The sequence below is a fragment of the Phoca vitulina genome, unplaced genomic scaffold (genome assembly GCF_004348235.1).
Source record: "Phoca vitulina isolate PV1807 unplaced genomic scaffold, GSC_HSeal_1.0 scaffold4, whole genome shotgun sequence".
Taxonomy (NCBI): Eukaryota; Metazoa; Chordata; class Mammalia; order Carnivora; family Phocidae; genus Phoca; species Phoca vitulina.
In genome coordinates, this window is record NW_022589707.1 from 78,057,423 (window position 1) to 78,073,108 (window position 15,686).

The 15,686-nt window shown below is 40.4% G+C and overlaps 1 protein-coding gene across 2 annotated transcripts in view; it reads right to left on the bottom strand.

The window, feature by feature from the left end:
* Positions 1-33: 33 nt before the first annotated feature.
* DNAJC2 (DnaJ heat shock protein family (Hsp40) member C2) overlaps positions 34-15,686 on the bottom strand; it is a 35,271-nt gene continuing 19,618 nt past the window's right edge. For both annotated transcript variants that reach the window (XM_032402320.1, XM_032402321.1), the window contains exons 4-17: positions 13,800-13,898; positions 12,592-12,733; positions 11,169-11,249; positions 10,002-10,067; positions 9,439-9,530; positions 9,239-9,360; positions 8,548-8,697; positions 5,481-5,569; positions 5,339-5,408; positions 3,668-3,852; positions 2,675-2,775; positions 2,456-2,563; positions 397-551; positions 34-178 (exon numbers count right to left, since the gene is read on the bottom strand). In XM_032402320.1, the coding sequence (XP_032258211.1) occupies positions 104-178; positions 397-551; positions 2,456-2,563; positions 2,675-2,775; positions 3,668-3,852; positions 5,339-5,408; positions 5,481-5,569; positions 8,548-8,697; positions 9,239-9,360; positions 9,439-9,530; positions 10,002-10,067; positions 11,169-11,249; positions 12,592-12,733; positions 13,800-13,898 (1,535 nt within the window). In that variant the 3' untranslated portion in view covers positions 34-103. The remainder of the gene's footprint in view (positions 179-396; positions 552-2,455; positions 2,564-2,674; positions 2,776-3,667; positions 3,853-5,338; positions 5,409-5,480; positions 5,570-8,547; positions 8,698-9,238; positions 9,361-9,438; positions 9,531-10,001; positions 10,068-11,168; positions 11,250-12,591; positions 12,734-13,799; positions 13,899-15,686) is intronic.

The window sequence follows — 15,686 nt, forward strand, 5'->3', positions numbered from 1 at the left end:
ATCAGCACACTTTCAAATTATCACTATAATTTTAAGAATGGAAATTTGTACAATATTTTCAGTTTTATTATAAAAATGCACACACAACAAAGATTGTCATAAGTCATTTCTTGGCTCTACTTGCATTCAGCACTTGCTCTTGAGCAGCTTTCTTTGCTTTTACCATCTCGACAAGTTCCTAGGAAGGGAGAAAGGGGTTAGTGAAGACGTTGTTGGAACTGGCATACTTTCCTAGTACCGACTGGCTTTGGTACAAGTGGGGAAATCTGTAATGAAGACACCAGTGACAAGGCTGAGTTGTACTAACTGCCAGAGCTAGAAAGCTGCTAAGGTTTGCCATTTCTTTGTAATATAGTCGAAATGGTAATGGAGTCTAAGTTCTATAACATCGATCACCTTGTATCGCTTCATGCAGTCCTTCTTTGTGCGGCCAGGCACTGCTTCGGCTATTTTTTCCCATCTTTCAGGTGTATTTACTGGGTACGTTTTTAAAGCTTGTTCCAAAAGCTTCTGTTCTTCTGTCGTCCAAGGGGTGAAATCTGTGCACGGACCTATTTAAGAAAAATTCTTATCTGAAAAATCTTATCCTGATTGATAGAAAATTCTGTTGCAGCACCCTCCCAGATGAGTCTTGGTGCACAGGTATCTTGGTAAGTGGCCACTCAAATCTGTGGTAATTCTGAACAAACTTTTAGAGCTGAAACACATGAAAACCTCTAAAGTACTAAATGAGAGAAGACACTTTTAAGATAGCTCACAACCCCTAAAATATCTCAGGGTTTTTTTTAATATCTGCCTTATATTGCTGGTCTGCTACAACCTACAACTTACTCACCAGACTGGTTGAAAAAAACAATCACAAGTCATAAGAGAGCTACCTCAAACTTATAGGTGGATGAGACCCTGAAAAGCATTCTCTTTTTACCCTGGAGGAAAGAGCCTAGCAAAATTAAGCCAAGTGCTCCAAGGGCATTAGAGATTCTGTGTTCCAGTGTGGCATTTTCAACACATCCATCCACTAAATTCTTGTGGCGCTAATGCTAATAAGAACCTCTATTAAACTAATCCCTTTGTGCTTGACAAGATCTCTCTCACACACGTTATCAGAAACAAATGTAGGTCTTCCTAAGGATGTAAGTATTATATATCACATTTCTGTAGGAAAACGAAAATGTTAAATGGTTAAAAAGCTGCAGTCGGCTTTTAAATTCCAGGAAGCTCTTAGTGATTCCTTTCACTGGTCTCAGGCCCACACTTAACACCAAAGACTGTGAATTCATTTCCTCTCTCAGAAAAAAGTTGGAGGACATACGGGATCAGGAAAATAAACCCCTTCAGAAGCGCCCTCCAAGTGTCCTGGAACTTCCCTTTGTTACTTACCTTAAAAGAGCCTAAATAATGCCCAGCCTAGGCCAGACAAAACAAAACCAAAAAACCCCACGCCCCCAATTTTTGAAACCACAGTTATGATTTTTCTTTAAGCATAAACCTCTTTAATATTTTCATACTGAAATTTTGCGATAATAAACCAAATAAAGAATACAAGAAAAGTGGGACTTCGAGGACAGGGATAGGTTATCAGAGTTAGTTAATCCCAAAACATGTATTTGGAACTGTGATTTGGAAGGCATATCCGAAGATTAGTTTAGGGGAGAACAGATTGGTGGCTCGCAAAGGCATCAAGTGAAATAGAACTTTTCCCACCTTTTTTGTCAGCCACTCACAGAAAAAAAGTTCATATCCCAAATGTACACGTATACATGGACGAAAGTTTTACAAATGATACCCACTTATGTAAGAGGTATAATGCTCTCTGATATTTTCTATTCATGACCCGCCTATGGGTCACAATTTGCAGTTTGAAACACACTGGTCCAGGGAAGAACACCCGAGACAATGTCAGCACCCTAACAGGTTTTAACTAAGTCTTATTTTGACATGAAGACACCTGCGCGTGCTCCCCAGATAGCCCAAATCTGAACATTTTTACCATGCTTGCTTTTTCTCTCTATAATTACAGACATAATTTATTCTAATTCATGTAAGTTGTAGACATGATGCCCTTTACTCCTTAACTTCATTTTTCCTTAAAAACAAGGACATAATTATAGTGTACTTTTCAAAATCAGGAAATTAACCTTGATAAAATACTATTATCTAGTCTGTAGACCTCATTCAAATTTCAAATGACCAAATATCTTTTAATATTGATTTGTAAAATCTAGTCAACAAAACGAACCCAGCCCTTCCCGTAATGCATCTGAAATGGAAGAACTGCAGCTCTCAGTGGTGGCAGGTGAGGTCAATCTGTGACTGTCCTAGAAATGCTTCCTTTCCATCTTCTAATCGGTGAAACGCTTTATTTTCCAGTTATTCTGAGCATAGACCCTAGGTCTGGTCTATCACAGTGTGAGTACATGGCTAGCATTTTCTAAAGAAAAACGATATTAATTACCTTCAAATCGTTCTGAAGGTGTTGCATTGTCTGCTTGAGGCACCACTCCATGTTCTTTTTTAAATTTATCAAAAGCTTTTTTGTTTATATCATCTTTTTGATGAGGGTCTGAGAAATGAAAAAAATGTATTACAGATCATCTCATTTAGTCTCTCATTAAATTGCACAAATTATTTTAAAAATGTGTATTCAAGGTAGCAAAGAAATTGATTTGCTCACCAAGTTTTTGAAGACTCTTTGCTTTGCCAATAACATCTTTGGCAGTTCTCTTGACTCCAGAAGAAGAGTGTATGTTCATGTAATTAGCGATAACTTCCCATCTAGAGACAGCGATAGGATAAGTTAAGAGGGTAAAATGCCCAAATAAAAGCTAGAATGACCCTTCCATTTGTAATGCACAGGGGTTAGCTATAATACCTACAGAATTAGCTCTAAATTGGTGTGGTCTCATTACTATTACCTGGACTATAGCTTTTGCTTTTCATATGTTTAAACCAATTGTATATAGTCTTGGTTTCAAGTCTATAAAACCCTTACCGACTCCTGTGTACAAACCAAGAGTAATAAGACCACACATAAAGAGAAATTCTGCAAAGAGCCTTAGTTTCCTCATCTATAGAAAGAGGCTGGATCTTGAAAGCTTCTTCTGAGTTCTAAACTCACACTTTGCAGTAAGTTCTGGTTTGAGGTGGGAAGCAGGAAAGGAGGATTAAGACTGAGAGAAACTTTGGAACCCGCCTAGTCCCCAGGACAAGCCATGATGGAGTAAGCCAGCGTGAAAGTCAAGGTTTATGTGTCATAATCTTTAATTTCCTGAGAAATTAGTGAAGCATCCTCCTGTGTAAACAGCAAAATCCTGCAGGTTCCAAATGCACTCTGTTTTTCACACTTTCTACTGTGGCACTGAATTCAGTGGAAGGAGTCTGTCTAGACTCAGGCATAACCCTGGAAGTTTCTGCTGTAACCAATGCTATTTGGGTGTTGTCTCCATTTTCTCTAGGCTCTAGTATGTGCTCAAGAGAAGTTCATTAGGGGCACCTGGGTGGCTCAGGTCATGGTCCCAGGCTCCTGGGATCGAGCCCCACGTCTGTCGGGCTCCCCACTGAGCAGGGAGCCTGCTTCTCCCTCTCCCTCTGCCCCTCCCTCTGCTTGTGCTCTCTCTCATGAATAAATAAAACCTTAAAAAAAAAAAAGTTTCATTAAAACCAGTACCTTGAATTTGTTCCAGCAGGGAAGAGGTTCACAGCTTTAATTAATAATTGCAGATCATCTTCTGACCAGTTTTTACTGCCATTTCCACTTCCACCAGTTGATTTCTCTGCATTCTTGGATGCTTGGCGCATTCGAGCCTCAGCTTCCTCTTTCTCTTTTCTAATTTGCTCATTTATTTCTTCTATCTACACAAATATCACGGGTAAGTCAGGGACTTAAAACATCTTGCTACACTCCCCCTTTCCAGCTGGGCTCTGTGGTCCGCATTTCTCAGTATCCTCCCGACGATGCCCCACACGCCTCCCAGGCCAACCCCGAAACCGGCCATCAGGTTTTCACTCTGGCTTTGCCTCACTCCGGCCTCCAGGCTGCACAGCTCTGCTTGAGGCACGAGAACCACTCCCAGCCTGACCTGCCTTGTATTCATGTCCTGTGACTTCTATTTACCTTGGACACGACTTGTCAAGTCTACACTGGCTTATTCACCCATAAGGGCCATTTCAAACCTCTCTTTAAGCTCATATCCACTCTTTCAGAAGATAACCTCATTTATCCTCTACCAAAAGGTAAAGGCACAGAAAGTGGCCAGTGTTTTATCTTGAAGTTCCACCCTTCACATACTTCCAGTCTACCTTCAAACATGCACGAGCAAAAAAGAAGAAAACCTTTACTTGGCCTCGTTGCTTCTGTCAACAGCTCTCTAGGGGTCATCTGTGACTCATTCCTCCCCCCGGCCATCCCTCAGAACCAGTCACCCAGAGTCAGCGATTCCAGTGACTCCCATCATCCCTCACAGCACAAGTCCTTCCAGTCAGAGTCTTAGAACTAGTCACACTTAAATGGCGCATCCTGCCAGCAAAGGCCAGATTGAAAGTACATTAACCCTTTGCTACTCAAACATCTGCAGTAATGGAAAACAGTCGTCATGGTATTAAAAATCTGCTTAATTTGGCTCTACTTTTCCTAACCATCTTCCTCTCCCACTTCTCCCCCTTGCTGCTCCTACCTATATGTTACGGTTCATGCTTTCCTCTGACCTTTATCTTAGCACTGTCCATCCTTCAAGGCTGGCTCACACCCTTCCCTGAGCCTTCCCTGACCACTCTGCCCTGTACTGGGCACTTCCAGATCCTCCATCTTCTGGTCCTCAGGCCTTTCCTCTTCGGCGTAACTGTTCCTGAACTCCTTTGAGGCAGCAACAGCATGAGGCATTTCTCCAAACTACCTGGGCATAGTGCTATATGTTGTAGGTACTAATACTTGTTACACTGAACTGAATTTCTGGGCCTGTTTCCTCATCTGTAAAATAAAAGGTGTACACTAGACAGAACCCAGATTTCTTTTGGTCTAAATGTTACTATCCTACAAAGATGCTCAAGGAATAGTCAAAACAATTATTTTTTTCTAACAGTGATTTTGAAAAAACTACAGTGAATGTGGTATAGATACCACAAATCAAACAGTTGTATACATGGTAACTTTACAGACTAAATCCAATTTAAAGTAACAATAGCACTTACTAGAAACAAAACATACTGGGGGACATAGAAAGAAATGAGATTCTTTGCCCTTATTCGTAACTTACATGTTGGTGGGGAAATACTAAGGTGAAAGCAACACTATAAGCAGAATTAAATGCTAAATAAAGGTAGAAGTGAAGTGTTCTGTTACCTGTTTCTCCAGAGCAGCCTTTCCTACTTCTTTTGTAGACGATGTGAGTGTTTCATTCAAGCACTGTAAGCTAAAGGAAAAAAGGGGATGAAACTTCATCCTAAGCCCAAGACAAGACTCAGTAGCACTCCTAGAGTTATACCTTGCGAGTTCAAGCCGATCACAAAGTTTTTCCACTTCTTCCATCATTTTAACCCGCTCTGCCTCATTGTCAGAGAAGTGATTCCAGGTCTAGAAGCACAAGCACAAACATTTTCATCTTTTACCTACTGACAATGGAAGAGCATGTCCATAAACACAAGTGCAAAACATTAAGTTCTCAAGAGATTCCTCAGGTGAATGTATGGCCTTCTGACCATTAACAACCATACTCCCAAGGCTCTCCCTGACCCACTAGCAATAAAAAGCCATTACCAAGAGGATGGAGGAGTAAAACAGAAAAAAGGTGATGATGTGGAAGATCTCTGGATGTTATAAAAGAATGATTCCCCAGAGAACCACTTAAGAATCAAGAAATTCTGTATGATAACTCAAAATTCTCTTTGTTGGGCTGCCTATTCTTTCTTTGTTCTTTGTGCTGAACTGTAAAATTTACTAGAAATTTTAAATGTCAAATTAAAGATAAAGTAATGTGTTAAGGAACAGGAGGTATTAGAAAAATTATGATTAACTAAAGATGGTACTCAATGCTCCCATTCCTTAATGTCCTTAATGCTTCCTTAATCCACACAGTCTGGCTCTCACTAGGGTCCCAATGCTGCTTTTACTGTCCAAAAGCACTACTCCTGTTCTTCCTGCCTGTCTGGGTCACTCCTTCCCAGGCTCCTCTTCCTCTATCAGTACCTTAACCAGGGTGTGTGCATCCGCCACCCTCCTCCCTCTTAACCCTCTCTCTCTGGGTGATCTACTCACATGGCTCCTAGTGGCACTGAGATAGAGAAGACTTCAGTGATCCCACTCTTGAACCCCAGACTTGTACAGCCAACCACTCACTCAATTTCCAGCTGAGCATCTCAGTGTGCTCAACAAGCCCTAAACTGAAGTCAACTGGAGCAGGTGGAAATGGCAGTAAACTGAACTGAGCATTTCCTTTCACCTTTTTCCTTCTTTGTTTTCTATTTCACTGAATTACACCATCATCCATGCAGTGCTCCATGCAGGAAACCAGGACACATGCAAATCCTCCCTTACTAACCACCTCCAGCACACAGGGCCGCACAGGCAGCGGCCTACCCTACCTCCCAAATGCTGGTTCATTTCCTCCACCTTTTCTATTCCCACCCTCTCTCACCTGGATTATGGCAAAAGACTCCCAACTGTCTCTGCCTCTGGGCTTCTCTCAGCATCCTGACCGAAACCAACCAACTCAGTAGCAGATACGAACTAACAAGATATATAACGCCCTTCAAGACCCGGCTCCTTACGTCTTCGGCTGCCTCTGGTTTGTTAAACCACGCTTCCTGGATCTCGGCCTTCTTTCCGTGCTCCTTGACCTATCTCATCTCTGATCTCATGCATACACTGCTTCGCCTGGTTAAATCCTACCAGATCCAGAAAGCCTTCCTTGACTACCTTTCTGGTACTTTCTCTTCTAGTACTCATCTTAAAGTGTTTACTTGTAATTCTCCACCATTAACCAGATTTCTGGAAGGCAAGGACCATATCATCATTATATCTACATCAATTATAACTGCTTGGCACATAGTAAGTGCTCACTAGGTATCTGATAAATGAACTCACCCTGGAAAAGAGCAATAAAACAGTTACCTAATGCCAGAACGTTTACCCTCATTTATGCTTCATCTCTAAGAACTATTCAAGCTTTCTATTTTCTAATTGGCCTTTTAAAGTTTTTTTTTTTTTTTTTAAGATTTTATCTATTTATTTGACAGAAAGACAGCGAAGAGAGGGAACACAAGCAGGGGGAGTGGGAAAGAGAGAAGCAGGCTTCCCGACGAGCAGGGAGCCCGACACGGGGCTCGATCCCAGGACCCCGAGATCATGACCTGAGCCGAAGGCAGCCACCCAACCAACTGAGCCACCCAGGCGCCCCTGGCCTTTTAAAGTTTTTGCGGATTTCTCATTACATGCCAAATGTGCTAAGTACTGCATGTGAATGATCTCATTTAAACTTCATAATTCTACTATTTCAGCTCCTGTGTAGGTGAGGAAACTGGGGCACAAAGAGGCTGAAGTAGCCTCCTGAGGGCCCATAGACAGTAAGTGTCTAATGGAGAATGACTTCAAACCCAGGCAGCTTGCTCTCAGCCCGAACTCTTCGCCACTATGATACAATGCATCCTTCTCAAAACAATTTTTGGGTGAAATCTGAGGAAAACACTTCATTTTTTCCTATTTTATATCCTCTCGCTGACCAAAAGCCTGAAGTGACTACCTGTGCTTGTATTCTGGTTAAACCTCTTTCAAAGCCTGATGAGGGGGCAAGTTAATTTCAATTACATTATGGTAACTGAAGATTCAGGATGGCATATATTAAAATAAATATCCAATACCCAGGGTCTCTGGACAGTGACATGGAAGAGAATGTTTCCGTACAGAGAAAGCAGTTACATACTTGCTGGATTTAACTCAATGGTATAGTACACAATACTGTACAGCAATCTCTCCCTATAGCTTAGCAGTTCATTAATTTATTCATTCAGTGCTATTTGATAAGGAACAATACTGGTCCCTGACTCTACCAGCTTCAAATGTTAAGAACAGCTCTTGGACAAAACTACATTTGAATACTTCTGGGATTTTTTGGTCAATCTTTTTTGGTGAAAACTATCTGAATGCAAACTACCAGTACTCCCCCAAATGATAATCCGTTTCGATAAAAATGAAACCTTTCAGATCTTTAAAAAGAACCCAAGTTTAACTTCTAAAAGAACTTCTTCTAAGATAAATGCTGATTTTACACCTAATCTAATATGGACTATTAGAATACTGAGCAACGTTTTTTTTTTTTAGGTTTGAAAATTACATAATGTTTATGTCAAAAAAACCAATTACTACAGCTGAATACTGAAATATGCACATGTGAAATTTTTAAAAAGTGAATTTAAAAGCATTTAAGATGGTTAAATGAGAGAAAATGTATGTAACAGTTTAATTACATTTGCATAGTATAAGAAAGGAAATATTCTTAAGTTTAATCAGCAATTGGATTTGTTACCTAGTGTTGGTTCAATCACAGTCTGACATACCTTGCATGAGTTTCGAAGTTTTTGCCTTTCCTTCTTAATGGCTTTTTTCTGGATATCTTTTTCCTTCTTTGCCAATAATGCTTGTTGTCTAACTTCCTCCTCTTCTTTCTCTTTAGCTAACCGAGCAGCTTCTAATTCAGCTTGTCTTTGCTTTAATAATGGAAAATAAAATCATTTTAACAGGAAAATTAGGATTTCTAACTGTCTATAATCTTATTCAAAAAACTCAACTTTTAAATAAATTAGGAAAAAAGGTGACATGTCAACGTATTGAAGACTGAAGGCTGAACTGAGAAAAGCGCTGGTACAGTTCTGCATTTATTAGAAATGTAAAATAGGCACATTAGAAATAAGTATAGTATTAAAGGAATATATATGACATGTTTTTGCTTAATAAAAATTTCCTTCAAGGAATATGCCTGTAATTATCAATGGTATCAACTTATCAAGATTTATTCATGTAGCACCTAATTCTCTACTTCAAGATTATAGTTGTTTTGTTTTATTTGTATAAAGAGGCTCCATGCCCAGCATAGAGTCCAACACAGGGCGTGAACTCATGACCCTGGGATCAAGATTGGGATGTTTAACCGACTGAGCCACCCAGATGCCCCTCAAAATTATAGCTTTCTAAATATATCTGAGGATTAAAGATTTTATGAACACTTAAAGTCCAGCTTCATCATCTTACTTTTTCTTTAGCTTCTTGCTCCTTCCGTTTTGCTTCTGCTTTTGCTTTCTTTTCTGCTTCTTTCTTGGCTTTTTCTTCTTCCTTAAATTTTTTTATTCTTGGATCACAGCTATATGCATTGTCTATACCAGAAAAAAAAAGTTAACTTTTTCAACTTCCAATATTTAAAGAACCTTTTAAAATATATCAATTAGGCTTACCAACTAACGTTCTTATTCTGTTCATTTCTTCTTTTTTTCTTTGTGCCCTTGTTGCTCTGTTCTGCTTTTCAATCCATCTCCTCTCATCACGACTATAAAATAGAAAATATTGCAAACTATTGATTATAGATGGTATCACTGGAAAATGTAATATGTTTATATATAAATAATGTCTGAGAAGGTTAAAATGCCATGTCACTATTAACATTAGTTAAAGGGTGATTCTACTTAATTTTGGTTGATTTTTTGGGGAATACTCATGTCAAAAGTATTTCCCAACACCCGGGGAAAACTAAAACCAGTTAAGCAAACAGAAGAAAAATAATTTGCTGAATTGAGCTTTTGTGACAATTATATTTCTTGGCAATTTCTTAAGCATACCATTAACTATTGATTTGGCTTCATCTAGTTTAACTTGTGAGATGGGATCTCAAACTACTACTAAAAAACTCAAAAAAAGGATACACAAAGAAAACTATTTGAGAAAATATATGTAGTATATATATACATCACAACAAGGAACCAAATAACTCTCGTCCTTTATTAGTGACTTACATACATACCATTCTGCTTTTTCTTTTTCTTCTTCGTCTAAATAAGAAAATTCTCTCCAAGAATCAAAATTATACCTAATATAGATAAAAACAAAGTTAAGCCAAAACAAATGAAAAAAATCTTCCTTTTTTAAGTTAGATGCACATAATTCTAAGAAACATTAATGGCAAGTGGATGAGTTTGTCTTAGTAGATCCCCACCCCCCACTGGTGGAACTAACACTATGCTCAAGCCATCTTCTTCTTCCTCTTTTTTAAATGACCCTGTATTTGGTATGAAAATCTAAAAGTACATTCATCACCCCTAAATTAAAATCACACCTCCCTACCATCTCCATTAGCTTTTTCTCTTGCCTGGGACTTGTTAAAGCTCTCCCTACTTTCACCTGTCCTAGTCTGTCAAGTCTTAAGGTATCCCACAAAGTGGTTACTGCATCTCTGATTTGTACCGTCTGAAGGGAAAAAGCAACTACAACTGGTAGAGCTAAATCTGGTCATTTTTGTTTCACATTAATCTTAGGTTTTCATTTACCAGATACTTAATGAGAAAATATAGCACATGTAATTATGAATTGGCCAGGAATATTGTGTTTATTAAACATTAGTGAATCAGTTACAAAGAAGCACTGCCTTCCTCATGTATTCAAGTATTTTTATCAGCAAGACAAATGAAAATATATTTTTTACTGAAATCAAATGGCTCCTTAATTATCATTTTTTACCACTACAGTATGCTTGACATCTCGAGATCTGATTAGAAAACAGATTAAAAAATCATCAAAGCCTAAACATCACATAGGAGATAATACAGCATTATGTGAAAACCTTTATGATTATTTCTGAATAGAGTGCTTTTTTTGTTCGGGAAAGGTTCTGTGATTCTCCTATCCTTCAATTAATTTATGAACGAGCAAGTATTTATTGAATAATTACCCTTCTTTTTTTTTTAAAAGATTTTATTTATTTGACAGAGACAGAGATAGCGAAAGAGGGAACACAAGCAGGGGGAGTGGGAGAGGGAGAAGCTGGCTCCTCGCCGAGCAGGGAGCCCGTGATGTGGGCCTCCATCCCAGGACCCTGAGCCGAAGGCAGACGCTTAACGACTGAGCCACCCAGGCGCCCAATAATTATCCTTTTAAAAAATGACAGCATCATAGAAAGAGTGTAGTCACCTACCAGAAAGAATAAAATGCATCTACATCTTCAAATGACGAATTCATATCACCAAGTTTAGGCACATTTTTTTTATTTGACCATCTGAAATATTAAAAGAAAAATTTAATTCAAAATTTTGTATAAAGGTCAACAAGCTAATTTATTAAAAAAACTTTTACTAATCCCCTATAATCTCCCTTTGCTATGACTAAGAGATGGAGCTGGAAGATCAGCAGTGGGGTACTGAACAATGCAGGTGCCATAAGAGAGGACAAGGGTAGACAGGGTTGGGGAGAAAACAATGAAACAGTGTTCTCATCACCAGGTTGTCTTCGGCTCCATAAACGAGGAACTGCCACACTGGCTAGGAAGGACAGGCGCTAGCCCCCTCTCCCAGGCACACTTCCTCCAGCCTCTAAACAGGCGGTACACAAGCAACCTGCAGGCCCAGGTTTTTTTAAAATGTTAATACAGAGAGATGATTCCCACCGGCTCAGCACCATGACTATCCCCCGAACAGTAAGACTTCTCAGTTCAGCACCTCACCCATCATCTCTGCAAGGATCCTGAGCTTGTTACTCACCCATGTTTTCTACTCTATGAAACCGTTCCACAACAAAAGATATTACACTATTTAGTTTTTACCACCTTCAACACTATTACAAAACAAAACTGAGGAGAGTGGGCGGAGAAAATATTAAGCCGCACTAAACCAAAAAAGTGGGTCTCAAACCCGACTGCACATTAGAATCACCTGGGAGTATTTAAATGCCCGACAGACATTCCAAATGCATTAAATTGAAATCACAATTAAATCACAATCTCTCCAGGTGGAACACAGCCATCAGGAGTTCTGCAAGCTCTCCAGGTGACGCCATGTGCAGCCAAGCTGTGCTCTAACGCAGATGCAACCAACGCAGATGCAACCAAAAAATGCAGAATATTGATATACCCATTTAAAAACTGACTAATGAAATAAACTATGTATACATTAACATTAAAGTTATATCATCCTTTGTCAGAGAACCTTATGATAATGAAATGCTCCAAGAAACAGTTCAGAAAGAACAAAAGCTTTATCAAATGAGAAGGGGCCAAATAGAGTACAAGCACATTAGTAAAGGGGAAGCACAAGAACAGGAAATTACCATCACCTAAATAACAATATCACACTACATAAAGTCAGCTATTGTTCTTTCCCACAAAGGAAATCTATAAGAAAAACATCCTATGAGGTGTAAAGGAATCTTGCCATGGAAAGGCAGAACTTCTGTGCAGAGAGCAAAATAAATTAAGAGCAGTACGTTCACCAGAGGGGCTCAATTCTGGAGAGGAGGAGGAGGAAGAGAGCAAAAACTCGTATCAGAGGAAAGCTGCAGACGCCTGGACGCACATGCAGCAAGCCGGCACAGCATTATGATCACAAGGGGATCCTTTAACTCACCTAGAATTCCTTTCAAACACTGGGGAAAACACTTCGAAGAAATAGTCTTTTGCTTCACTTTTAGAAGGAACGGAGTTATCAAAAGTAGGATCTACACTGTTGAATGCCCGTCTTTTCACTGGATCAGATAACATTTCATAAGCTGAGGAAAAAACAGTAAGGTCGCATTACCATGACTCTACATTTTTTTCCTGTGAGAAAAAAAATCCCCTTCCTTTAAAAAAAAATTATTTTTCGTATTTAAAAACTGTGTGTGCTTATGGGCAGGAAGAGACTGAATCTGGGTAATGACACCCCCAGCACTACTGGGATATAATCTCACCTCACAACTTCCTTCAGAGTCTCTTCTGGAAGGCATAGAACAAAACAAAATGGTTAAATACTCAACCCTTAAGAATGCATGACTCCGAGGACAAAGAAAGAGAAAATTAACCATTAGATTCCAAGGCGGTAAAAAATCAAAGAATGTTTACCATCTTGAGCACTGTGTAAGAATGGACCAAAAAGAATAAGTTTGAAAGGTGTGTACACGATTTTAAAAATTTAGCATCAAAATGCACAATCGGGGCACCTGGGTGGCTCATTGGGTTAAAGCATCCGACTCTTAGCTCAGCTCAGGTCTTAACCTCAGGGTTGTGCGTTCAAGCCCCGTGTTGGGAGTAAAATCACATTTAAGGACACATTTAGAAATGGCAACAACCTATATTAATTTGCTTAATGAAGACATGGCTATGTAAAGAGCAATAAACTGTCTTGGGGTCCATAGCAGGATATAATCAATTTTTGGATTTAAATTAGCAAAACATCTGAGGAACAATTTAGTCCCACGAAGTATCTGAAATGGAGAATTTAGTATCCTCGTTAGACGTAACATTTATGATGAATTAACTCTAGGATGAGCTTCTCCTAAGAATCACCTGATGATCTCATTAAGATGCAGACTGTGTCAGTAGATCTTGGGGGGGGCCCAAGCTTCTGCATCCTGATCAGCTGCCGGGCACTGCTGAGGATGCTGGTTGGGAGAACCTCACTTTGTTGTAGTGAGGCTCTGGGGCAGATTATCAGAACCAACCAGATATAACTGAAAGTGTTTTGAAATGTCATGGTATAGTTAAATTAACTACAGAATATACACTAGAAATCCAACCCCAGAACTTAGTAAATAATCATCACTTTTAGAAATTCCTGACTCTAAAGTTTTTTCTTACCTTTAGTTATGCAAGTGAAGTAGTCATTATCTCCTTCTTTTATTGGTTCACCAGCTGCTTTCCGTTTGTCTGGGTGATGTTTTAAAACCATTGCTTTATCTACAAAACAAGCCAGATTTAGACAATTTGTCACTTTATGCATCAAAACTAAAAATAAAAATGAGGAGCTTGGAAGATGGCGGCGTAGGAGGATCCTGAGCTCCTCTCCTCCCACGAACCCTTCAAGACTGCAACTACATATAGTGCGACTCTCTCTGAAAAGGACCTGAAGACCAACAGAACAGCTTTTCCACAGCTAAAGATGTAAAGAAAAAGCCACATTGACAGGGGAAGAGAGGAAGAGATGTAGTCTGGAACCAAATCTCCAGTGTGGCAACCCACTGGAGTTGAAGGAAGGATATCACAGATGCAGGGGTCCTCCCTGAGGAGTGGGGGATCAAGCCCCTACTGAGCACCCTTGCCCTGGAGTTTCACACAGAGAAGAGGAGCCCCCATAACATCTAGCTTTGAAAACGAGTGGGGCTTCACTCCAGGAGTTGGAAGGCTATACTGAGACTCTGCTAAAATTTTACTTTTTTTTTTTAAAGATTTAATTTATTTATTTGACAGAGAGAGACACAGCAAGAGAGGGAACACAAGCAGGGGGAGTGGGAGAGGGAGAAGCAGGCTTCCCGCCGAGCAGGGAGCCCGATGCTCAATCCCAGGACCCTGGGATCAGGACCTGAGCAAAGGCAGATGCTTAAAGACTGAGCCACTCAGGCGCCCCTCTGCTAAAATTTTAAAGGGCCAGTGCACTGTAGCACTCATTCTGAGACCCAGCACAGAGGGAGCAATTTGAAAAGCATGTGGGTTATATGTGACAGAGATTTACTAATTATAGGACATGTGCCAGAGGGGCAGGGATCTGCAGGAACTTTCTCCCAGAAAGAAATATGCAGGCAGGTGCCATTTTCCTTGCTCTCCTTCAGCCTTACTGCCCTGATGCTGATGGAAGCCAGTCGTGACACTCTCCATCTACCTTGCTAACACTACTTGCCCCGCCCCATGGTCCCCTGTAGAGCTCCCCCCACCCAAAGGTGCCCATCCCAAATGGCTCCCATCCCACCACACCTGGTAGGGAGCCCCGGTCAGAACCAGGGCCTCTCCAAACCAACTGTGGACAGAGGGGAGGGGGCAGCCCCACCCACCAGCACGCCTGCAGCACTTGCAGCCTGACCTCTGAAGCAGCTGTGCTGGCGGCAAGCCAGGCCTACCACTGCACCCATAGCAGTCCTGGACCAGTCTGTACCAGGAGAGTGTATGCAGCCGCTACACAAAATATTTCTGGAGGGCCTGGGCCTGGTGACCGGTGGGGGGCAATGCACTACTGGGCACCACGGGACACCTTTACATAAGGCCACTACTTTCAAGAACAAGAGAGGCAGCTGACTTACCTAATACAAAGACGTACAGTCATGCAAACTGAGGAGACAGGAATATGATCCAAATGAAAGATCGAAACAAAACCCAAGAAAAAAGAGCTACTAAAGAAAATGGAAATAAGCATTCAACCTGATTAAAGGCCCAAAGTAATGGTCATAAAGACGTTCACTGGACTGGAGAGAAGAGTGGATGATTCAGTGAGTACTTCAACAAAGACAGAAAATCTGAAAAACAAACTAGAGGGAATCAAGGCCAGATGAGCAGATGCAGAAGAATGGATCAGCGATGAGGACAGGGTAATAGAAAGCAACCAAGCTGAACAGCAAAAAAAAAAAAAAAAAGAATTTAAAAAAAATGAGGCTCTGTAGGATGCCTAGGTGTCTCAGTCGGTTAAGCTTCTGCCTTCGGCTCAGGTCATGATCTCAGGGTCCTGGGATCAAGCCCCACGTCGGGCTCCCTGCTTGG